Below are 26135 nucleotides of genomic sequence, written 5' to 3'. Positions count from 1 at the left end.
ATAATTACATATGGTGGGAAGACTATCAACTGTTTTAGGGGAGGGGACACTCCCAAAACGAAGTTCTGCTTTCTCTTCCACTTCTTTCTTTTGACATTCCTTTTGAATATCACATCTCACATTTATTATCTCATTTTAGTCCAGACTGTCAGAGCTCTGCCTTCATAGTTTATGCATCACAGATAGGAGCCATCTTTAAATGAGAGCAATATAGCTTAAGGCAATAGAACTTAAGGAACACCTATAACTTTGAGCCAATTCAATTTGTAGGAATCTATCCTAAGATAGCAATTCAAAATATTTGCAAAGACATAGGTGTATCTACCACAGATTTTTAGACTAGATAAAAGTAAGAAATAACCTCAAGGTTGACAATGGGGGATTGGTTAAATTATGCCATGTAACTGAATATTAAACAACCTTAAACATGAAGTTGTAAGAAAGCTTCTTTGATATGAGAAGAAAAGTTGCATGTCTATTAAGGGACTTGATCTGTCCTAGTTGACCTGACAAGTTTGCACTGTGCCTTTTCTGCACCATGCTCAGGGTCCCAGGAGGCTGCATTAACAAGGTCTCTGGCCCACAGATTTCTGGTTGGATTTGGCCAACGAGAGGCACTGGCAGAAGGCTGGGAAGCAGGAGAGACTGGAAAGGAGGAGGGTGCTGATTCCTCCTGGCTCTCCTTCTGCCTGGTCACAGGTGGGCAGTGACTACATCTCTCCTCCAAAAGCTACCCTTTCTGTTGGGTAACCTCTCAAATAGCTACATTTCCAGAATTTTGGTAACCTTCTGGATTGTAGAAATTCCTCTGTTGTAGAGCAGAGCCTCTTCAGGCTCTAGGGTTGTTAGGCCCTGGAGTCCTGCACCACCCCCTACTGATTTCTCCTAACCCTGTCTACACCTTTGTAAAGTGATTTGCCTCTACATAGGCCAAAGACATTCTTGCATCAAAACATGAGGCTCTTTAAATGGTGGTTCAGTACTTTTCAAAGTCCCCTAACTACATCCAGTTGAAACAAATCCTTTGTCTACAAACAGACTACTTGCTGTTACCCTAAAGAAAAGCAAGCCATGGGAGGAGGATAACATGGAAAAATAGCAAAATAAACAACGCCCAGATTGCCGCATGGGTCCAAGCTCGCCCAAGGAAGCCAAACCAAGCAAAGCTGCTGGCAGAGTTGCGGCAGCCAAGTCTGAACGGTCCCATCTGTGCTTCTATCCTGGCGTCTCCTCGCAAAGCTAACAGATGTTTGCAAAGCTGGAATGTCCACCAGCTCATGGAGAACAGCTGAAAATTCACTCCGTGGAAAGCACTTCTGCAGAACATCGTCGGCAAAGACCTCAAGTCTAACAGAATGGTCTTCTTCACATAAAGCAGAGGGAACAGAGGCAGGCCACTGTCGATTGGGAACCACTCTGTGCCTTGCCCTGTGCTAGGAATTTCCATGTTTACCTTATTTAATACTTGCAACAACCCCAGGAGGAACTGGAGCTCCATGCAGTCTTGAGCAGACTCCTGGAATCTCACATTTCCCTGATGTAAGATGCATGGCAGCTTCCAAACTCTTTAGAATTACTCAACATTGATGCTGTGGGCTGTAATGGTTGGAGGGAACTTTCTGGAGATTCTTCACCTTTGCAGCAGCTTCTGAACTGTCTCTAAGAACAACTGCCTTGGGTCTATTGGCCGAGAACTTTGGCCAAGGTTTCCCTGATTTTCTCTCTGCTTGTCCTATCTATCATAAGCCTCAATCCTGTTTTTAAATGGTTTCATACTTGGAAGATATGAAGTAGCTTCTATTTTCTTGACAGAACCTAGACCAAAACTTAGGACTGATATGGTGACTGCTAACGGTCACCTTCAGTTTCAAGAAACATGGCTGGATTTGGAAGTATTATATAACATTTTTGAAGTATAACATGCATATAACATGTAAGTCCAACTAAAGCTATATTCCAGAAAACACATGGACATCACTTTATCACTCAGCCTGGGGTTAACGTCATGTACTGAGGTGGCTTGAGAGGATCTTCAGGTATTTTTTTCTTTTTGTACAGTGACTGGTGTGTGTGTGTGTGTGTGTGTGTGTGTGTGTGTGTGTGTGTGTGTGTGTGGTTGGAATGGCAGGGGCAGTGGCTTATACATCAAAGCCTCTCCAGAGAGGACCAGGGAACTTGAGGGACAGAGAGGGCTGAGTTATTCTGTGCAGGTGAGTTGGCTGTGTTATACAAACTTCCTCAGCCTGTCTTGTGAAAACCCACACACCTTGGCAGTGGCTCCAACAGCTCTTTCAAGGTCAGGAGGTCCACACAGATCTTCAGCTGGCACCAAAAGATCGGAAAATGCGCTACTGATTTAAAAATTAGTAACTTCCTAGAAGGTGGTAGGGGTTCTGGTTGTTTGTTACTTCGCGCTACCTCATGGTTACATGGTATACAAGTTGCCTTACTTTTGGAGGCTTTATTTCTTTACTTGTAAAATGAGAGGACTGAATGAGAGTAGAGGTTTTGGATCTTCAAGGTGTGTAGGGTTAAAACAAGGTAACAGGTGAATTCAGTGTACACCAAGCATATCTGAAACACCTCCCACCTCCACGCGCTGTTTAGAGATGCTGTGGTGACAAGTGAATATAAAAATAAAAAAAAAATTTTTGTAAATGGAATAAGCTAGAATGTATGCTTTTGTGCCTGGCTTTTTTCCCCTCTGCATAATGTTTTTTCGGTTCACCCACTGTTTTGTGTATCAGCAGTCTGCTCCCTTTTATGTGGTGAAGTATCCCACTGTATGATTACACCACAATTTGTTTAGCCAGGTACCCGTTGATGGGCATTTGGGTTGTTTCCAGTTTGGGGTGATAATGAATAAAGCTCTATAAACATTTGTCTGCAAGTTTTTTTTGTGGACATGTGTTTTCTTATCTCTTAGGTAAATACATACCTAAGAGTGGAATTGCTGGGTCATATGGTAAGTGTATATTTAACTTTCTAAGAACTGCCAAACTGTTTTACAAAGTGGTTGTACCATTTTGCATTTCTACCAGCAATAAATGAGAGTTCCTGTTGCCAACATTTGGTATTTTGTATACCAAAAATACACACTGTATAATTCCATTTACTTGAAATTCTGCAACAGGCAGCATTAATCTATAGTGCTGAAAGTTCTATCACTGGTTGCCTGTTTGGGGCTTGTTGGTGCTTTTGACTGAAGTGGGGCATGAGTAGTGCTGGCCTTGGTTACAGTGGTGATTACTCAGCTAGAGACAGTCAAAACTCACTGAGCAGTACACTTAAAATGGGTTCATTTTATTATGTGAAAATTATACCTAAGTGAAGTTGATTTTAAATGATTTCTATAACAGCAACAGCAAACAACGCAAAGATTCCTGAATTAACTAACAGAAATCTCTAGTCATTCTCTGTTTTCTCAATCCATGTTCTAAAACTGCATCTCATTTTGGGGATGCCTGGACATTCCTGGGCGTATTGAGTAGTCCTCTAACTTGGAAAGATTGAGACTGGGCTAGAAGATTTCTAAAGTCCTTCGAACTCCAATGTCCTGGAGCCTATATACTGCATGGCAGGTTATGCTAAGATCCTGTCACTAAATTGCCTAGATATCTCCTTTATCCTGAGTTTTCTCTATGAGGCCAATCAGCTGCTCCCTGCCCTGGCTGACAAGGCTGTACCATCACCATGAAATCCGTGCAGTTGATCCAAGCTGCTGTTCTTAGCACCGCCCTCCCCAGCAGTTTTAACAGATGGATCTATTTCTGGAGCAGCCGTTCTCTTTTGCAAGAGGCACTCTCTCTGCTCAAAATTAGTGGGTTAGGAATTAAGTCAGCAGAGAGACTGGCAACATGCTTATTCGTGAGGGCTTTACGGGTTTGTTTTCTTCTTGGAGCAGCCATTCACAATTTAAAGTGATTCATAGCTTTTTGGCTCTGAAAGATTAAAAATGCAGAGTGGAGCACATCATTAATTGTTTGCTACTGTACCAGCATTACTGAAGCATCTTATGTTAACTCAGTGCCTTCTTCTCTAACTTGAGGTTCTTCCTAATACACAGGTAAAACTGTTCATCATCAAGACGCCAGTGAAATAAGTGGAAATGATAAAGGCTGGAATTTAGAAATTGCCTCTGAGGTGCTGCCAATGTTCTGAAATGCAGAGTCCTGAGTCAGATTTCCTTGTATGCCCCGAATTTCTGCTACTGTCTTTGCTACACTCACCCAGTGCATTGCAGGGGAGCTTCTCAATGCATGCCCAAATGAGCACAGGGTGGCTGAGAGGTCCGGAGTCATTCTGAGCCACTGTGGCATTGGCACGGTCAGTGTGGTCAGGGTGGAGGGTGGAGGCAAACATTCCCTTCTCTCCACACCCAGACTTCTCAAATTTCCCATTCAGGCAGTTGCCAAATGGGGCAAAAAAAACCCAAAAACCCCCAAAGATTTAGCAGCTGACATTTATTGCTCTTCACAGGGCCTCTCGTATATTCCTGACAACAGGGGTGCCACCATTTTCCATATTTTACAGATGAGGAAACTGATGCAGAGAGAGGCCAAGTGACCTGCTTACTGCCATGCCAATTTTGGCATGCACAGAATCCAGAATCTGACAGAATCAGGGATCTGACATGGAAAACGGCTCAGAAATCATTTCTAATCAGCACGTCTTGATTTTTCTAGGGGTCTTGTGGAATTGATGGTTAACTCTTCCACCTTCCATAGAATTCATTTTCTCTCAGGAACTCCTAGAATGGCTGTATTTAGGGTCACTGCATCACCTTGTGGTCATGACAGAAATTGCACCTCCCCAAAGTCAAGAGTCCTGGCTCACACAACCAGGGTTTTTCCTCTGAGCTTGGAAGTTCTGTCAGTCTGTCTTGAAATCCCAGAGGAAAAAATTCTGCTAGAACTGGACTTGACGAAGTTGGCTGGCTGACCTCCAGAACCAGGATAGAGAAGTCTTTCATTTCCCTTCTCGCATTCTCACCTACCTTGCTACAGGTCCCTTAAGGGTGACGATACCTTATGTGGGAAGGAAGTTCTCCGGCAGACAGCCTGGAGTTCCTATCTCTGCTCTCCATTTCTTTCTGAACTTTCTGCACCCTTGCTCCCACCCTGCCACATAGCTGTAGCTATGTCTGATTATTTTCTCTCCACGTTTTTCTCCTCTGTGGGCAGAAGGAAATATGGATTTGTTGAAATAACTTGCCTCAAACATTTCCTCTGCTATTTCAGTTAAACTGATCACTGCCACATTACAAGCTACACAACCGTGGATGATTAACACAACTTCAATGAGCTTCTTGGCACAGTGGGGATAAGAATACACCAAAGATTTGAGGGATGATTACACGAAATGCTACATTTAAAAGTATTTGGTAAACTGTAACGAAATATGTAAATATAGTGATTATCAGCAAATATTTTTTCCTCACTACTGATAGTAAGACAGAATGCCTTGTCTATGCAGCATACCGCACACTGTCATCTTCTTTACATAAGTGGAACATGAATCTCCACAAGAGGTGGGAGTGAGCCATCTCTGTGTTGGGGAGAGGTGGGAGAAGAGATAGGAAGCTTCCAAAACAATGAAAAAGGTCAGGATCATTGCTTCATGGTCAGATACAGGCAATGCTCCCTCCTCCTTTGTTTAGGGTCCTCAAATATCTATTAAAAGGTTGTCACATTCCAGCATTCATGATCACATTTAATCTTCATGACTGTCCTGAGAGGGGCATGTTAATACCTGTTTGCCTGTTTTACAAATGAAGAAGTAGGTGATCAGAGAGTTGAAATGATATTTTTAGGTTCTCAGGGTAGGAGAGTTAAGAATGTGGATCTTTTGATTTCCAATCAGGACACCTTAATTTACCACAAATCATATTATCACTTTATAATAAAGAACAGAAGCTTCCAAACTTTTTGATGAGCCACAGTAAGAAATAAATTTTGCAAAGCATATACACATACATATACAATGAAACAAAATTATCAAGAAACAAGACTTGTCCTTATTATGGACAGTGTACTCTATTCTGTTTTATTGATTAAAGTGACTCATTGAATTGATTCATAACCCACTAGTGAATTTAGATGTGCAGTTTGGAAAAAACTGATCTAGAAGGTTCTCAAACAATACCCACAGAACATGTGACTATCACAATGGGTTTTAAATGGCTATTATGAAACTGAGGGAACAGAGAAGAAAATAAGATGAATGCAGAAAGTTCTACCAACTAGACAGAATACCTTGTCTGGTTTAAGCAAATTAACTCTTAGAAATCTTTTGAAACATAATTTTTAAAATCTCTAAAATAACCGTATCACAGTTAGTGTTTTGCCACATCATGAATACAGCATTTATCACTTGTAATTATTGCCTCTCTACACATCAATTTCCAGCCACCCAAGTTTCGACACCTTGAAGGAAAAAACTATGCCTTATTCTCAGGGCAATAAGCATTTTGCCTGATAATGTGCTCAGTAAATATTGGTTCACCTAATAAATTTAAAAAAGAATAGCACCAGCCTCACTTTCTTTTTATTTTCACTATTTAAAGTAACTTTAAATTCAAAAGGCCAAGGTAACAACTTGGTCTGTGTAAAATCCATGCATTAAACATTAGTGGCTACCATCCACATCCTATTGGTCTCACTGTGGGGACATCTAAAGTCTGAATAGAGGAAGGAGTCATAAAGAAAGAAGGATAAACATGATTCTTATTTGTTCATTCCTTCCGACTATCCAGTTTCTTGTGGAGTGGGCCTGTGCTCTTCCAATAAAAATAAATATACATAAAAAAATTTTAAATAAAAAATGTAAAAAGGAAGTTTTTTTCCTTTTTGTTTGGTGAATTGACTATCCCCTAATTCAGTTAAAGCCTTTAGACCTTCCATATGAGTTTAACAAGTGCAATCTAATTGTGATGTAAGACTGTGAATTTTGGCTCAGGGGCTGCATTAGAAATGGAAGGCTGTGACAGGCTTTCATCGATGTGCCTTAAATAACACTGGGGTTCCCTGTGCTGTGAGTCCTTGTCACAACACTGGGCCATGCCTGTTGAGTGTTTGGACTACACACTCAGAGAACCCCAGGGAGAAAGTCTACGAAGCTTGAAGCAACAGGAAAAGACTTCAGGTCCCCACCACTGTCCTGCCTGCAGGTACCCACTGATAGAAGTGCCAGCCTCTCTCCCCTACTGGTCATGTGAAGACTCAGTGTCCCTGGGGACCCACAGGGTGCTAGAACAACTCCAGCCCCCTTGCATAACAGACGAGAATCAAACAGCAACTCTTCCGGCCACTGCCTCTGGGAAGGTCAGGGGATGACATTAATATCCTCTTTTCTGGACAAAAATGTCAGCCTTTTTCACATGTACAGACCGAGAGACAGTGCCCGTATCACTTCCATTCTCCATGTTACACAGGTAGAATGATGCTGAGAGACACAGGCAGGGAAGGCATTGTTGGATCGATGCCATCTCTTTGTTTTCCTCTTTGAAATGAATTAGGGGAGGAAAAAGTTTGCACTGCAGTCCTCAGGGCTTTATATTGGATCTTTGTGAACAGCCATTAATAATGAAGCTACCAATACAAAATTTAAAAACCAACATCTATAACATTTACTTGGTGATTTTTAAAATAATGCCAAAATATCTTCTAGATTTAGTGGTAGTATAGTGCTAGTATTACTTTATTCCATGAAATGGAAATGTTTTTGAAAAATTATGAGTGAACATAACTGAAATGTACCTGAAAAATGAAAATATGAGCTTGAGGCTCAGGCAGATCTGGGTTTGAATGATGGCTCTGTTCCTTTCTAACCTGCCTAACAGGGGCCAATTAAATGTAAAAGTCAATCGCCCTGATCCTCAGTTTCCTCATATCAAAGTGGAAGTGAAAAACCACTCAGAGCTGCTGGATTAATAAAATGTCTAATTAATTTGTTAAATCAATTAATTAGATTTTTTTCTTCTTCTTTTTTTTTTTTTTTTAAAGCAACAAGGTCTCACTCTGTTGCCCAGACTGGAGTGCAGTGGCCAGATCACAGCTCACTGCAGCCTTGAACTCTTGGACTCAAGTGATCCTCCCACCTTGGCCTCCTGAGTAGATGAGACTACAGGTGCATGTCACTACATTGAGCTAATTTTTTTAAAATTTAAATTTTTTTTGTAGAGACAGGGTCTTGTTCTGTTGCATTGGCTGGTCTCCAGCTCCTGGTCTCAAGCAATCTTTCTGCCTCAGTCTCCCGAAGCAGTGGGATTACAGGTATAAGCCACCGTGCCTGGCCCTTTTTCACTTTTTATTTAGTTAATATATAATTTTTAGGATGTAAGAATGGAAGTTTGTTTATATTTCAGCCTTTATGGATATTTCACAGATGACTGCATAAAAATGAGATACGAAATACTCTTTTTTTTTTTTTGAGACGGAGTTTCACTCTTGTTACCCAGGCTGGAGTGCAATGGCGCGATCTCGGCTCACCGCAACCTCCGTCTCCTGGGTTCAGGCAATTCTCCTGCCTCAGCCTCCTGAGTAGCTGGGATTACAGGCACGTGCCACCATGCCCAGCTAATTTTTTGTATTTTTAGTAGAGACGGGGTTTCACCATGTTGACCAGGATGGTCTCGATCTCTTGACCTCGTGATCCACCCGCCTCGGCCTCCCAAAGTGCTGGGATTACAGGCTTGAGCCACCGCGCCCGGCACGAAATATTCTTTACAATAACCCTTCAGGGCTGACTGAAGCAGAAAAGAGAAAAATATATTAATTGTATTTTACATATGAAAAAAATAAGTCCCAAGAAGAGAACGAGTTCATACCGAAGCAAGCCTGAGGTCCAATTTTCTAACTTAGAAATACTGCTAAGTCTCAGGTCAGCAATTTATAACTAGAGCATAGGGCACGTGCGTATATACTTTCAGGAAACTTACCAGTAGTTGTCATTTTTTAATTGTCACCATAATAATTTCTATTTAAACTTCAAGAACGTTAAAGAGGAATGTAAGCTGCTGCTTTCCACAGAAAAGAGGGTGTGGGTCCAAAGTTAAGCTCACGCCAGCCCTTCAAAGGGGACGGAAAGCACCTTCAGGAAACCGAAGGCAGAGACCACGTGGCTGATCACCAACCTTTCTTTTCCTGGGAATGGGCTCGTCGAAGAGCAGGTTGCTGGCCTCCGCCTCGTCGATGCCGTCGTCTGGCTGCGCGGGGCTGCGGAAGGGCTTGAAGCTGTCGGCCGAGAGCGGCGGCGACGGCGTGGAAGGGTTGGACTGGTCGCTGGGGGCGCTCCAGCTCCAGTAGCCGCTGCTGCTGGTGCTGGAAGGCACGCAGCCGCCCTCCTTCCAGGATCCGCTGAGGCTCTCTGCGTGCACACAAACACAGTCAGTGCGAGGACCCCTGCGTGCCCGGGCAGGGCTCGGTGGGGAAGTGGGAGCCTTGGTTCTACTCCAGTGAAACCACCCTAGCCCTCTCAATAATCTGCAACAGCTGGGTATGTCAGTTTTTGTTCTATTTATACACTCCCCTCCCAAAAGCCACATTGTAGTTATAAACATTTAATTATTTTAACCGCACGATAACAGGTTTTTCTAAGGTTTCTGATGTGTTTTTGTATCGAGCAACACAAATTCCTTGGGATCCTAGTGGGGATTGGATCATAGTGGGGATTATATGGAAAAAAAAAGATATTCTTGTTCACTAAGTTTGGGGTGCTCTGGGTTTATTGACTGCAGTACCTCTTTCTTTTTCTTTTTTTTTTTTTTTGAGACAGAGTTTTGCTCTTGTTGCCCAGGCTGGAGTGCAATGGCACGATCTCCGCTCACTGCAACCTCCGCCTCCTGGGTTCAAGCAATTCTCCTGCCTCAGCCTCCTGAGTAGCTGGGATTACAGGCATGGGCCACCATGCCCGGCTAATTTTTGTATTTTTAGTAGAGACGGGGTTTCACCATGTTGACCAGGATGGTCTCAATCTCTTGACCTCGTCATCCACCCGCCTCGGCCTCCCAAAGTGCTGGGATTACAGGCGTGAGCCACAGTGCCCAGCCGACTGCAGTATTTCTAAGAGAGGAGTATCATTTGCAGTATTCTCCTGAATGGTTTGGTAACAGAGTTCCCTCCCACCCCAACCCCTTCGATTTCAACTTTTTTTTTTTTTTTTTAAGGGATTTCTTAGTTGAGGGCAGTGGCTCACTTCTCTTATCCTAGCATTTTGGAAGGCTGAGGTGGGAGGATTGCTTAAGGCCAGGAGTTCGAGACCAGCCTGGGTTACATAATGAGAGCCTGCTTGTACAGAAAAAATAAAAAGATTAGCTGAGTGTGGTGGCATGCACCTGTAGTCCCAGCTACTCTACCCAGCTGAGGAGGGAGGATCACTTGAGCCCAGGAGTTTGAGGCTGCAGTGAACTATGACTGGGTGACTGCACTCCAGCCTGGGTGAAAAGAGCAAGATCCTTTTTCAAAAAAAAGTTGGGGGGTGGGGAGTTCTCATAGGAATGTGGTTCATAGAATACATTTATAGGAAGTTAGTCTAACATTTAAGAATCTAAGAGAAATAATTCCTGGAGAGTTATCTAAAGCCGCCCCTTCCCATTCTGCCTATTACAACAAATTAGTAATGCTTTACATTTTGTGAGTGTTTTACATTTTACAAAGCTTATTCACACAGTTGCAAGCATTCTGACAACATCTGTACTTCAGAATAAGGATTATCATCCCAGTTTTGTAGATGAGGACCCTGAGGCAGCAGGAAGCAAAGTGACTTGCTACATGACTGGCAAGTATTCCTGGTGAGCCAGGCTGAAGCTGGCCTGCTGGTTGGACCTCTTCCCTCACTGAATGCAGTCCCTGGGCTGTGAACAACCTCCATTCTCTCTGGCAAAGCTGGGATAGGATAAGAATTTATTGGCAATAATTACTGATAAGATTGCTACTGGATTTTACCTTTCCATTTGTGGTGCAAAGCATTATGAAATGTTTGCTAATCTGGAGAGATTTCTGCCCAGTTAGAATGTCTTCTGCTAGCCTGGCCAACACGACGAAACCCTGTTTCTACTAAAAATACAAAAATTAGCTGGGTATGGTGGTGCGTGCCTGTAATTTCAGCTACTATGAGGGCTGATGCAGGAGGATCGCTTGAACCTGGGAGGCAGAGGTTGCAGTGAGCTGAGATTGTGCCACTGTGCTCCAGCCTGGGCAACAGAGTGAGACTCTGTCTTAAAAAAAAAAAGAGAATGTCTTCTGGATGCTCTTTTAATCACTGAAGATTTGCTTTACCTTTCAAGATGCACAACCTTAATTAGCATTTGTATAAATTCTATTTTCTTTTTGGATAATTTCTCCTCCATATTTAGGTGCATTTTGAATATATTAAAACCATGTTATAACCACAAGGAGGAAAAAACATCCCCAAATGCCTCATTAAAAAAAATACTGTTAACATCTGTGTAATTAGTAATGAAGTAGTGACAAAGGGGAGATTCAAATTCATGGGGACATTTCCTATCTTTACCTAATTATAAATTTCAAGCATATTCCTCAATTATGTCAAGCAAAAAGTTAAGTTAGAGGAGTGAAATTTTAAGGTGAAATAGGAGAAACTACCTATCTCATTACAGCCAGGTTCTTTTAGAATCAAATGGCCATTTATGCAGTCTCATGCTTTGCCAGCATCAACAAAACCAAATTAGCCTCTCACTCCCTGCAGTCTACACAGAGACTGATGCATTCACCAGACCAGAGTTGCCTGCTGTAAATAAGAAAGCTCCATTTGGTACAACAGGAGTTCAAGAAGAGCATAATATAAGGCTTGATGATTTTACTTGGTGTGAAAAACGCCCTTGGCAGGCTTGGGTGGCTGATAAATATACTGTAGTATGCATTTGTAAAATAAAATAAAGCTTGTGGTGCTTGATGTGTAATCACATTAAGTATGAGGCACTGAATTTATTTTGAGAAACAACGATTATTACAGTGTGGTTACATGGCTTCATGTCAATGCCAGAAGTGAATTTGCTTAATGATTTGTGAATGACATTTCCTTTAGAAACACTATTTAGTCAGAAGGACCAAGTGATATAGAAATGATTTTTTTTTTTTTTCCAGAAAAAAGTCAGGTCTGATTTATAATCTTCTTAGGGGATAGAGCCTCTTTATATTAAGCCACTGTTTGTCAAGAATGCAGACAGGCACTGCTGGACCCTCACACTCTTTGCAGACCCACTTCCTGACAGAATGATCCTTTTTAGGCACAGAAAATGATAACAGTTTCCAAAAATTCATTGATGTGCAATAATTCTAGTGAAAATATTTTTTTCCTTAAAAAAATGCCTTTGTTATCATAAATTGCTTTCCCTATTTAAGAATTTGCTTTTTCTTACAGACTAAATGAGAGACAGCAGACAATTTGGGGCTATTAGTGGAGTAGTTATGTTTTAAACCATAAATCAACACTGAATTACTTTATTACTATGCTAACAAAAATTTGGACTGAAGAACCAAAAGGTTTATTTTAATTCTGACCTTTAAGTACAAAGGAACACTAAAAATGTTCTCAACTTAAAAAAGAAGACAGCCAGGTGTAGTGGTTCATGCCTATAATCACAGCACTTTGGGAGGCTGAGGCAGGCAGATCACAACGTCAGGAGTTCAAGACCTGCCTGGCCAACATGGTGAAACCCCGTCTCTTCTAAAAATACAAAAAATTAGCTGGGCATGGTGGTGGACACCAGCAATCTCAGCTACTTGGGAAGCTGAGGCAGGAGAATCACTTGAACCTGGGAGGTGGAGGTTGCAATAGGCCAAGATCGAGCCATTGCACTCAAGCCCAGGTGGCAGTGAAAAAAAAAACCAAAAAAACCCAGTGGTAAAAATAATGATTATTTTTAAATACACATTTTTTTCCCCTCTAAAGACTTCATGGAATTCTGCAATTTCTTTTTCCTAGAATATGTCTTGGGGGTTTTTCAGGTTTTTTTTATTTTTTGGAATTGGAGTTTTGCTCTGTCACCCAGACTGAAGTACAGTGGCACCATCATAGCTCAGTGCAACCCCAAAGTCCTGGGCCAGGACTACTTCCATGTGCTACCACGCCTGGCTATAGTTTTGCTTTTACTATAATCTTGCTTTAGCACTGTCAAAGTGAGAAAGGTAAATCAGAATACCTGTCTGCCAGAGACCCCGAGAAGAGCAGTCAGGTCACTGAATAGGTCAAACCCATTTCAAGAGCACCTCATCTGGTGCTATGTAAACAGGAGGTGTCAGTTGGCTGGGCACGGTGGCTCCCGCCTGTAATCCCAGCACTTTGGGGGGCCAAGGTGGGTGGATCACCTGAGGTCAGGAGTTGGAGACCAGCCTGGCCAACATGGTGAAACCTGTCTCTACTAAAAATACAAAAATTAGCTGGGTGTGGTGGCACATGCCTGTAATTACAGCTACTCAGGAGACTGAGGCATGAAAATCACTTGAACTCAGGAGGCAGAGGTTGCAATGAGCCAAGATAGCACGACTGCACACCGGCCTGGATGACAGAGTGAGACTTCATCTCAAAAAAAAAAAAAAAAGAAAAGAAAAGAAAAGAAGAGGTGTTATCCCAGCTTGGTGAATCATGATGTTGCTGGGCAATACTAATTCATGACACTGATGTGAATTCCTAGCAGGATGATCATTCTTTTCCTTTATAATGGGGTTGGAGAAAGTTTTTGGTGAGGACTAAATGTATGTTCAACAAATTTATTTTAACACCTCATGCTTAAAACCAAACTGTGTGTGAACCATATCTCAATCTCATAATTGACCATGCTGGTTTTTGAGAGAAGGTTTTCATTGGTGGTAAGTCTCATTCAGTGGTCTCAGTGCATTACATCTCAGTGAACTGCAATCTGCAATCCAGCTTTCTTCTTTAGGGAGTGCTCCTGACAAAGCCACCAGTGATACAAAATTCAGTCCTTTTAATGAATGACCTTCTGAAGCATCAGACACTTCTCCTTAAAACATGTTTTTCCCTTGGTTTCTGTGAAACCACACTCTCCTGGTTATCCTCTACCGCTCTGGTCGCCTGTCAGGCTCTTCCTAGGCTCTTTTCCCACTACCAATTCCTTGCATGATGGCGAGCTTCACTGCTTCCTTCCTTGGCCATCTTCTCTTTTCACTCTGCTTCCACATAACTCTCTCACGGTGATCTCATCTACTCTCATGGATTCAAAATGTTGCCTTCTAATTCTGTACCTTCAGCCCAGATCTCTCTCCCAGGATGTGCCCAAATCTCCACCAGATGTTGCCCCTTGAATGATCCTCAGGCACTGCCTATTAAACATGTTTCAAACTGACCCTACTGTCTTCTTCAGTGACCTCAGCTCTTGTCCCAAACATTTGCTAATAGATCTCTTCCTGCATGTATGTCCCCAACCCAGTGAATGTCTTCCCCTTGCTGAAGCACACCAGCTGCCTGGAAGTCATCCTTGACACACCCTCCTGTTCACCCTCTCTGTCCAACACCAAAGACTCTTGATTCTGCATTCTTCACATTTATCGATTATGGCCTATTCGCCTCCACTGTGACCACCAAGGCCTTTTGTTTTTCTTTTGGCTGGTAAACCTAATCATAACTTTCCAGGGCTAGAATCACTTTAACAGCGCTCCCATAGCCTCAGCATAAAGTCCAAACTCCTAGCCAGCCATAAATGACCCTTCCTGATAGATCTGCCAGTCACTCTAACTTCACCTCCTGCTACCTGACCTCCTTATTTATTGTATTGGATTATATGAGACAAAATCGTATTGTGATTAAGAGAATAAATCTGGAATCAAAAAGATATGGAGAATTTCAGTTCTGCCAGTTAATCCCTGTGAACCTCAGTTTACTCATCTGTAAAATAGTGATAATAACATCTCATAGAATTGTTGTGGGAATTACAGGAGATAAAGCAAACATAATACTTGTTTATTGACAAACAGTAATGTTCAATAAATGCTAGCCATTAATACAGCTATAATTGGTAGTCTTTTTTCCTCAAAGAGACAATATACTACCTGGGAATGTGGACAATTTTTCAATGAGGTATTCAACTCATCTAGCATGGTACCTGATAAATGTGTGTGGAATAAATGAATGGACTAAATAATTCTATTTGATTAAGGAGTCAGGGACAATGTTTTAAAAGCATATTTAAGCTGAGAGTTCTTTGATCCAACTACCTCCCCAATCAAACAGAAATAATGCTAGGGAAAACAATTCATTAGCTCAATCTGCATTTACCTGGGAAAAAGAGGGACACAAGTACTGCAAACATGTGTCCTGGCATGGCAGAAACTGAAGGAGCTCAAAAAAGGCGAGTTGAATGGAGGGATGGGTGAACGAAAAGCAGTGGGCTCTCTGGGAAGATGAAGAGGAGGCTGACAGCTCTGGGGGTCTCGACATCTTCCATGTTTCCCTTTGCTTCCTGCTAATGGGTGAGGGTCAGTGGTTCATGGCGTTTGACAGGAATGAGACCCCTCAAAAAGAGGCCCTGCTCTTGGTGTAAGGGGCCCTTCCCTAAGCCCCATATTCCTGGGCTTACCATTCGGCCGCACGGGAGGACTTCGAACCAAAGGACTGGTTGACAAACTGGTTAGTACCATTGCTGCTGTCACCTTGTCCATGTCTAGTTCCTCTGAAGATTTCCTATAAAACAGGAAGGGACATTGGTGACTGCTCACTCTGCATCTGCTATGGGTCACACAAGGTGCCATGCCCTGCCGCGCATTTACTCCATTAACTTATTCCCAGGAACAACTGATGTTCTGCTAGCTTTATTTTATAGAGGAGGAAGCTGAAGTCCATGAAGTTAAGTGTTTCAGTCAAAGTCATACAGTATTAGGAAGATAAGGATTCCATCATCCATACTTCATCTAACTAACAACTGTTTATTGAGAGTGTGCTGTGGGCTAGACCCTGTCCCAACCATGAGTGATATGAGGGGAACAAGAGACCAGCAAGGTTCTTGCTTTCATGGAGCATGGAGGATGGTGGGAAGCAACACACTTATCAGTAAACAAACAAGCTAGAAGGAACACAATCATTTCTGATAGAGAAAAGTGCAATGAAGCGCATCAACAGGCTAACGTGACAATCCTTCCTGTGGGGGCTGCATCTTAGGTGGTCAGGAGATGTTTCTCTGAGGCGGTGACATCTGAGGTGAACTGTGAAGGTTGGGGGGAGTCTGTCTTGAAGGGCGGGGAAGTGCACCCCAAGCAAAGGCAGCGGCTTGTGGAAAGGCATGGCAGCAGGAATGTGTGGTAATGTTTAAAGGCTGACCTTAGAGTGTGAGAAGGGGAGAGCGGTGCAGAGCTGGTCAGATGGGGTGACCATGGAAAGTGTTTTGATTTGATTCTATGTGAAACGGGAAGTTGCTGGAAGGCATTAAGCAGGCCTAGTGAAGTAATATGATGAATATTTGTAATAGAATTACCTGAGCTGCGATATGGAGAATGGATTTTCAGAAAGGTGGACAGAAGCAGGGAGGCCACTTAGGAGATGACTGCTAGGAGTCCAGGTGAGGAAACCGAGGGTTGGTCTAGGGTGGGGACAGTGTCAGGAGATCCAGCAGGACTGGCTGATGCACTTGGAATTGGGACATGAGCAAAAGGGAGCAAGGAAAGCTCTCAGGTGTTGGCTGGAGCACTGACTAGAGCCATTTACTGAGATGGGAGAAGCTGGAGGAGAAATACAACTAGGGGTGTTTGAAGTCCCAAGCTTTAAAACAATTTTTTAAACTACTTACTATAGAAAGAGTAGGTCATGGGAATAATGACCATGTTGTTAAAGTGAAGAGGTTGCTCTGGTTTATTAGTCTTGCCCAGTGAACTCTGAATAAAGGTTCATAAGATGGTGATCATGGTGACTGCAGTCAGCTTGTTTAAGCTTATTTCAACAAAAGTGGTAAAATTGAGAGGCAAAAGTTTGTGTCGTACAATGAAATCAAATAAATTGTACCACCTCCTGAGAGATGAACATTTTCAAATTAGAGAACAGTTGAAGAAGCCCAACAGAGGATTAATAAGCCATATCCACAAATGAATTGTCACTTTGCAAATGTGGTTTTCATTTACAGGTGTGCTGTCTAATTTGGAAAAGCAATGAACTCTTAGACATAAAAACTTCATAGCACTGCCTCACAAAACAGGAGAAAGAGAAATTCTTCAACTGGAGAAAAAACCAAATGGTTCCCAATTTTGGGAGAACTGCTCCATTAATTTCATCATGAAGTTACAAAAATTATTACAGTTTGGCTCTCTGATGTCCACCATGACACTAAATTATTAAACAAAGCTTATTCTTCCAATCCAAGGTACCAAGAGATGGAAATCTTTGAAATTTTCTTCAATAATTCTTCTCAAAGTACCTTTTGCTCTTTTTTAGCAAACTGTTCTATCAAAAGACAAATTACTTGTTTCAGAAACTGACAATTAAAATACTTCTGTAAAGCAAGCTTATGAGTGCACAATGAAATTCACTCCATACAGAAGTTTTCAAGACAACTTCATACACTTAGGGGGAAAAACCATTTATTCATTTGGCATACCATTTAAAGATTATACAGTATTTACAGTTTACAAGATCCCTGTACTTAGGAGTAAAGGTAATGCTATTTTCTTACACAGACAAAGCCTCTTGAAATGGCACCCGGGAAAGAATGCAAAGCACCTTCAGGTAATTCTGAGTGTTTTGTTGGCTCAGTCTTCCCATGTCATGCTGGTCACAGAATAAATAAAGGGATAAAAAATACCTTTTTGCAAGGAGAAAAGCCTGCTATATATCCACTAATCCACGTTGGGGCTTCTCCAACTGTCTCCCCTTCCCAGAGCCCAGCTCCAGCATCACCCGGAGTGGGGCACACCTCAGCTGGCTGCTGCCCACATCTCTTCCAAGACTGAATTAGGAGGGCTGCTGACTTCTCTTCCCAATGGCCAGTCTGCTTTTATTCCCTTACTAACCAAAGGCTTAAGAACAAGGATAGGAGGCTTGTGCACCTGGTACAGGGGAATCACATGACTTGGTAAGGAGAGGGTCCCCTTGCCTCTTCCCCTGGTTCCTACAATGACTTGCTAAATAGCCTTTTTATCTCTTCTATGTCTTGGTTTCAGGGAACTCTTCGCCCCTCTCTCAATCTGCTTTGTATCTTTTTTGATTTTCCACACCTAAGGTGAACATTTTGTTTTTGAGGTCTAATTGATAATTAACTCAAATACTGATTTATGTGTTTTCTTTAAATATGACAATCAATACAGAATGCCATCATTATAAAATATACATTTATTTTGCATTGTAAAAATCTACCACTACATTTCAAAATAATTATCGAGCATAATAAAGAGATTTATAATGAATAATAAAAATGGAATAATTAGTATAATTAGAGTGTTTTTGGATTTGGATTACCTTTAAGTTTCCTGCTGGCACTGGAAATCACTAATAACAACAAAAAAGTCAAAGGAATATATCACTAATGACTCAGTTAACCTGTATTTCTCAGGGAATATTTTAATCATGCTACATGTAACATTACCAGATAATATGGCCTTGTGCTAAGTTGTGTTTTTGTTTTATCTTTGTTTAATTTCTTTTGGTACAGTACTATCTAATTACTGATTAATTGCTGTTGTAAATTCAAATCCTTATAATTAAACATGAAGAGATGATATACAAAGTAGAATTTGTTACACTTTGAGAAAACTGCTGCAAAGCCCTTCTGGTAGATTTAGAGTTGTTGAGAAAAACAAACCACTAGAGGTGATATTAAATATTCTCTCCTAATTGGAATCTGAATCTACAACTGAAAACCTTAGTAATCACATTTATTAAAGGCTTTTTTACCTTTTCAATTAATCTTTCCTCCAGCCTTACTTATTATGTAACTTAATAATATTTGGAATTATTTAAAAATATTCGTTGAGTATTCCTTACCCAGAATGTTTGAGACCAGAAGTATTTTGGATTTCAGATTTTTTTTTTTTTTTTTTGAGATGGAGTCTTGCTCTGTCACCCAGGCTGGAGTATAATGGTGTTACCCTGCCTCACTGCAACCTCTGCCTCCTGGGTTCAAGTGATTCTTCTGCTTCAGCTTCCTGAGTTGCTGGGATTACAGGCATGCGTCACCACGCTCATCTGATTTTTGTATTTTTAGTACAGATGGGGTTTCACCATGTTGACCTTGCTGGTTTCAAACTCCTGAACTCAGGTGATCTGCCTGCCTTAGCCTTCCAAAGTGTTGGGATTATAGGCATGAGCCACCACGCCTGGCCAGATTTCTTTGAAGTATTTGCATAAATATAATGTAAGATACTGAAAACACAAAATTGATTTATGTTTCATATATACGTTACCCACATAGCCTGAGGTAAGTTTATCTTACCCTAGGGGATGCTGAACAAATTGTGTGTTGTGTGTCTGTGTTTTGTCCGTGACTTGCCACCTGAGGTCAGGTGTAGACTTTTCCACTTGTGGTGTCATGTTGGTGCTCAAAAGTTTTGGGCTTTGGAGCACTTCAGATTTCAGATTTTGGGATGAGAGATGCTCAACCTGCAATAGAAGTATTCGATGCCACTCTATACATGATTTGTTCCTGAAGCTGACCTGGCTTCTGTGGATGAACAGGATTTCAAGTCAGGAGAACCACATCAAGGAAGGGAAGCTGGTGAGCCCTGGGCTTGTTGGAAGACTGCTCAGGGGTCCCATGTGAGGAATGTGATGCAAAGGGGGACAGAGCCTTTGCCAGACCATGGGTCTGTGTGTGCTGGAGTGAGTGGTTTGCTGTATTCCTCTAAGTAAAGCAAATCCATGGATCATTCATGAGCCCGGGAGTGAGGTTATCACTCTGTATTTAAGAAATGTGTGAAAATGGAAAATATAATGGAAAAGTAGGAAATGAGAGGTAGGCTGCTGAGCTATTTTTTTGAGTAAAGTCCCAGTTCAACCTCAAAGTATTAGATTAAGAGGGACACTGCTCCTCCATGCAGAGGTACTATTCAGTCTATGTGTATGGACCTTCCTTGACTTCTGCTGTGTTCTGGAACTCTCCAGGAGAGGCAGCAACAGTAATGATGAAGAGTACAGGCTCCAGAATGAGTTAGATAATGTGGCTTCAGATCCACTCTCTGCATTACTATCTGTGTAACCCTGGGAAAATTACTTAAACTCTCTGTTTCCTTATCTATAAAAGAAGGATAAACATAGACTTGGTGAGAGGATTAAATGAGAAAAGTACATGAGCACCAGCGTGAGCCTCACCCATAGTCAGAGTTCCATGGATGTCAGCTATTATAAACCTTCCAATTCCTGACTACTCCTGCAGTGTGTGTCCCCCGTGAAGGAGGAGAGCATTAGATGACTTCACCTGCTTTTCTTGTTTAGCACCAGCACCAGCAGTTGTGGGTTTTCTTTTTGTAAGGCAGGTGTATTATTCTTCATAATGAAAAAACTGCTTAACTTTGTAAGTTACTCTGTAAGAGCTGGCAGCTGACTCATGGAGAAGCAGCTGCTGGTCCCTCACTAGAGCTTTCAGTCAGTGCTTTGGCAAAGATATTGCTCATTACATAATGAGTCTTGGCCAGACTGTCCACAAATAGCCAAAGTCTAGAGTGCTTGTTTGGATTTTACGTTTCAGAGTTTATGCTTTCAATACGCATTCTTGTAGCACTATGTGCTAGGGGCTGTCCTAGGTAGGGGAATTACAGTCTTTGTAAAAATGAAGTCTACCTTCTTTGGCTCCGGGTCTATTGGAGAACTAGACCTTAATCAAACACACACAAATAAATGTAAACTTACAAATCTGATAAATGCCAGGAAGAGTTGTATTGATTTGATGTGAACCTACCAAGGTACTCCTAGCTAGTGGGAGAACAGGGCTGAGGCTGAAAGTGAGTATGGGCGTTGCCTGAGAGGACAGAAGAGCTTTTGGGCAGTGGAAGAGCCAGGGCAAGGCTTCATTTAAAAAGGAAAGGGAAGACTGATCAGGAAGTGCAGTGTGCTGGGAGGTGCAGCCCAGGGAGGGCCTTCCATGCTCTGCAAGGGCTTTGTCCTTATCTTAAAGGCCCTGGGAAGCACTGAAGTGTTTTAAGCGGAGTGGGGTTGGGAGAGGTTGGGTAAGGTTGGGTAGATGCTATCAGATTAGCTTTTCAAAAACCTCATTTTGGCTGCTGTGTGGAAAATGAGTTTCTTGGATTTGACAACCGATCTTTTATCTGAGGAATTGATTGTCTGATGACTGTGGCAGCCGGTTGCAGAATAACGTCATCTACTACACGAAGAGGTAATCAGCGCAGTGTGCAGCATCAGCGGAGGCAGCCTGGCCGGGTCTCGTGCATGGGTGGGTGTGGCTGGTCTGTCCTTGAGCGCTCAGCTATGGCCTGTATTATAAGCCCAGCTATTGTTTGTGCCGCAAGAAGCCTTTTTCTTCTTTTGAGCTACTTCGTGCCTGAATGCTGCCTGCTTGGAGGGTGCATATAAACACTGTCTCCTGTGGCTAGCTAAGGGAGAGATGCTTTACACCTTGGAGAGCCATAAAAGACATTCATTGGCAATTAAAGTGCCGTAGTAACAAATGGAAATAAAAATGAATAATATATTCCTTAGATTAGCACTAATCTAGTTCCTTAGCAACTATTGAAATCTGCTGTCTAGGCTGAGTTCAGTCACTTTTAAAAACTATGATAGTCTTAAAATAAGGAATAATATCTGAAAATAAAATCTCTTTTACTGAAAAGGCTACAATAATCATCCCCAATCTTGGAATTCTGGGAAAGCTTTTACTAAGAGTGTGGAAAACCGGATTCAGTAACTATTAAATACGATAAAGCACAAAAACTTCATTTGCCTTTTAAAGAGATCTTGTAGCAAAAGTGATAAATATTAACTTTCTCCATTTAATTTTAGCTGCTATGTCTTTTAAGACTATAGGGAAGTCAGTATTCATCAAAATTGATGGAAAAAGAAAAAACAATTTAAGGGAAGATTAGAAAGCTGCTGACTGCAATAAAGTGTTCAGTGGCCTGGATCAAACAAGATGGAAAAATCAGAGCTAATACATCATACTACACGAGGCAATATACACCAGTACATCTGAAGCCATTGGTGGTGAAGGGTCATTTTAAAGAAATTTTTAATACATAATGGATACTTTTGTAAAATACAAAAAAAAAAAATGTCCTGTGAAAAATTTCTAATCCCCTTCCTCTTAATTTCTGTACCAGGCTCAACATGAACTATAACAAAGAGCTTGCAGACTGGCACTGGCCCGCGGTCCACACTTTGAGTAGCATGAATCTAGGTAGTTGCTTTAATTTCCATTAAACTTTGAAAAGACTCCCTCCTGTCCCTCTTTCTCCAGCTTTCTGTTCTAGCTTCATGGAATCTCTACAACTTTTCTCCGTACCCACTCTGCCCACTGGACCCTTTGTTTCATTGCAAACTGACCCTCAGATGACCTCGCCCTCTCCCCTTTTACCATACCCAGGCTCTCTTGTAGGCCACTCCTCCTTTCCACTGGAGTTGTTCATCCCTCTACCCGAGGTGAGGTCAGCTGGGGTGTGAGCCTTTCGTCTGCCTCCCTTCACCCTCATGCAGAAGCTCCTGAGTCTTTGAGGCACAGGCCATGCACTTATCTTGTTCTTCCTTTTCTATTTCAGGCACTGACCTTCCTATCATCAGCACCTCTCTTCCCTAATATTTATAAGATACTTCGGCATGTAAATTACAGCCTTTATTTTTTACCCTACCTAGAATTATGATCCTAGGAGATGTACCGAAGGCAGCCAATATCCCAACTTCATAACTGTTGTCTCCTTAACCCACCACCTCCAGCCAACATTCAGCAGAGTGCAGAGCTGGAGAGAAAAGACATTGCAGTCTGACAGGCGGCAGTTTAATTCCCAAAACCTCCATTTACTAGCTGAGTGCTTTTAGGCAAATCCTGCAGCTTCACAAAACTTCATATTCCTCATCTGTAAAATGGGAATGGCAATAATACAGACCTCAGAGGGTTTTGGAAGAATTAAATAAGATGTGTAAAATATCTGGCATATACTAAACACTCACTAGCTATTATTATCCTCCCCCCTCCTTTACCTAAAACTGTTATCTCAGTGAACCATTCTCAGGATAAACACCTGAATTTTACCTACGTAAGTACTTACATGTGAAATAACATGAAATCTTGGATTGCCGTGCATATACTGCAGCCTCCCACACCCCCTTCCTCAAAAGTGTGAGTTGGGGATGATTACATGAAGTAAGATGGACAAAATGCTGACAACTGTTGAAGCCAGGGGATGGGTACTGAGGGAATCATTAGACCATTCTCTCTATATCTGTGTATATTTGAAACTTCCATAATACGAATTAAAACAAGAACGCAGTATGAGCACCCACCTGGATTTCGGCAGTCACCTGCCATTGCTCCATCTCACTCTCCCTCCCCTTTTCTGTTTAGCTCCACTCTCCATCACTGCATCTGTGCCTCCATCTCCCAGGGACAGCCAGTCCTTGGATTTCTCCTTTCCTCCCAGGCAGCAGAGCTAGTACTTCTGACCTAGAATGGCTTCCTGCTGGCTACTGCTTTCCTCCAGCCAGGTCCCCTGGTGGCTCCGCGGGGTGCTCCCCTCACCAGCATCACTGAATCTCTGGCCTAGCTAGCCTTCTGCTCCACTGGCCCAGAAGAACCAAGCCGTGGCTGAATCCTACCGGCTGCTCTCTACTGTCCCACCCCGGGGCAGTCAGTGCTGATGGGAAACAGCGAACGACTCTGCTGGTCGGGCCCATCCTCGGCACACATCCTACCTGCGCTTGGCCTCAGCAGGACCTTCACCCGCCCTCACTCACCACACCTGCCCGCTTCTAGCCAGGATTCTGCCATATCTTCACCTCTCTCTGCAAGGCTCAGCTCCTGCCAACCCAAGCAGCAGGTGGCCTTTCCTCCAAGATTATAGAGAGAATTGAGACCTCTAGGCACAGCCTTTGTCACACTCTGCCTTTCTTACCTTCTTGCTTCAGTCTCACAGGGAGGTTAGCGTGGCATTTTGCTCTTTGAAGCCACTGCCTCCACCTGTGCTGTCTATCCTCCTGGCTCCTATTCCCGCTGGCCCTTCTCTATTAACAGCCTTCTGTTTTCTCCCGACTTACAAGTAGGGGACCAAATAGGACTGGACAGAGAGGTCGGAAAGAAATGAGGAGAGGAATCAAGTGATGACAGATACGAGAGGGAAGACAATTTCAGGAAGAACAGGTTAACAGCATTAAATGATACAGAGAGATCAAGCCAGATCAGGACAGACAGGGAATTTAACTTGATTCCCTTGAAATTAGCAGCAAGGAAGTAGGTGGAGATTTTAGCAGGAGTGGAAGCAGACTGCTGTGGGTTGTGGGGTGGATGGAAACTGGGAGGTGAGAAATTAGAGGCAGTCATTGTAGAGGACTCTTTAAAGATCTTGGCCATGAAGGGAAGGGAAACGTGGTTCTTTGAAGCTAGAGTGTTTTCCTGTTTGTTGTTCAGATGAAAGGAACTCTAGCATATTTAAATGCTGATAGGGAGGCGCTGGTAGGGATGAAGAGGTTGAAGATACAGGAGAGAGGGGGTGAGACATGGGCAAGGTCTTTACTGGGGCACCATGATGAGGGTCCTGGGCTCCAATGGAAGTAGCTTTAGACAAAATAAGGAGCAATCCCCCTTCTACCTGGAGTGAGGAGAACAAAGACAGGCTGGGTGCAAGCATGCTTATAGGTGTGGGGCTGGGGAAGTCAATGCTTCTTTCTGGAGGTCTCTCCTCAGAAGCAGGTAAGTTTCTCTGTGGAGAGTGGAGAGGACTTTGCAGTGCTGAAGGTGTGGAATTTCTGGATGTTGGGAAACAAAATGGAGCAGGACGCCAAAAGTTTGTCAAGCAGCAACCGAGGCTCAGCTGAGGATGGAAAGCTTAATCCTGTCATGATGGTCACCGGAGAGGGGGTCTGATGGCTGTGCCAGAAGCCTGGGGTGGGAGTGTGAGGGGGGGCTCCTGTACTAGCACTAGGCTGGGCTTTGCGAGGCAGGTTCAGTAAGTAAGAGCACGGAGAGTGCAAAGTTTTGGACAGAGAGCCATAGGTTTTAGGCTGGACTGGGCAATGTGTGAAGGCTGGAGGGAATACATGGGGACAAATGGCGAGAAACCAGAGATCTTGATGGGGTCAAAATCAGGTGAAGACATAAAGGAGGGGACAAGCTGGAAGACCAGGAGGTTCTGAGTAGGAGAGAGATACTGGAGATGGAGATTTTCTATGTGGGAGAATTCCAAGAGATGGCCCAGTCCAAGCTATGGCCGTGGGAGTAGAGAGCAGAGGCAGGGTGGAGGTGAAAATCGCTGGGCCGGGAATGGCAAGGCTGAGATCATCCAGGATGATGGCAGCATTGAGGAGAGGAAAATTGTAGCCAGGTGGCTCAAGGCTTCCATAAAGGGCAAATGACTAGGATGTCAGCAGAGTCAAAGAAGTGAGAGGTGGAAAAAGCCTTAAAGCAGCAGAGGCTTCACATGAGAGCGGAGGGCAATGGCTCGGTAACAGCAACGGGGACGCAGACATTCACTCTTGGGAGGCTCCCCGCTGCCCTCGCATGAGACTTAAACTCCTGTGCAGGAACACCTGGCCTTCTCTGCTTTGGGTCTCCCTGGCTCTTCATCCATTTTCTCACAAGTCCCTGAGGGACAAGTCTCCCAACTCGAGACAATTCTCTAAGATGACTTGTCTCCACACCTCTCTGTATCTGCGAATGAGCTGTGCCCTCTGCTCAGAACAAGCTTTCTTCTCTTCCCGGACTGGCCTACTTCTACTCACCCTCTGTGCTAAGCTCCATCCTGCTCCTGGAAGCCGCCTTCCACCTGCCGAGCACCAGGGGCACTGTCTGCTGTGTTGTTGTTAGGCTGCCTATGCTCCCTCCTCCTCCCCACTACAAAGATCAGGGCTCAGTCTTGCATCTTTTTATTCCCAGCTTCTAGCACAAACCCTTGCTTAGGGTAAGTTTTGTTTTTGTTGTTTGTTGAGGCAGGGTCTTGCTCTGTCACTCAGCCTGGAGTGCAGTGCTGCAATCATGGTTCACTGTAGCTTCCACTTCCAGGGCTCAAGTGATCCTTCTGCCT

At 42.9% G+C, this 26135-nt stretch overlaps 1 protein-coding gene across 3 annotated transcripts in view; it reads right to left on the bottom strand.

The window, feature by feature from the left end:
- Window positions 1–16803, bottom strand: part of ZNF704 (zinc finger protein 704) — a 57855-nt gene extending 41052 nt beyond the window's left edge. For all 3 annotated transcript variants that reach the window (XR_004260505.1, XR_004260506.1, XM_032250527.1), the window contains exons 1-2: window positions 15557–16803; window positions 9134–9366 (exon numbers count right to left, since the gene is read on the bottom strand). Coding sequence is in view for 1 of the 3 variants with exons in the window: in XM_032250527.1 (XP_032106418.1) it covers window positions 9134–9366; window positions 15557–15728 (405 nt within the window). In the remaining 2 variants the exon portion in view is untranslated. The remainder of the gene's footprint in view (window positions 1–9133; window positions 9367–15556) is intronic.
- Window positions 16804–26135: the final 9332 nt, after the last annotated feature.

This window comes from Sapajus apella, unplaced genomic scaffold (genome assembly GCF_009761245.1).
Source record: "Sapajus apella isolate SASKATOON/1434 unplaced genomic scaffold, GSC_monkey_1.0 scaffold3, whole genome shotgun sequence".
In the NCBI taxonomy this organism is placed as follows: Eukaryota; Metazoa; Chordata; class Mammalia; order Primates; family Cebidae; genus Sapajus; species Sapajus apella.
The sequence above is the reverse complement of the archived record's forward strand: the minus strand, read 5'-3'. Positions and strand labels throughout refer to the sequence as shown.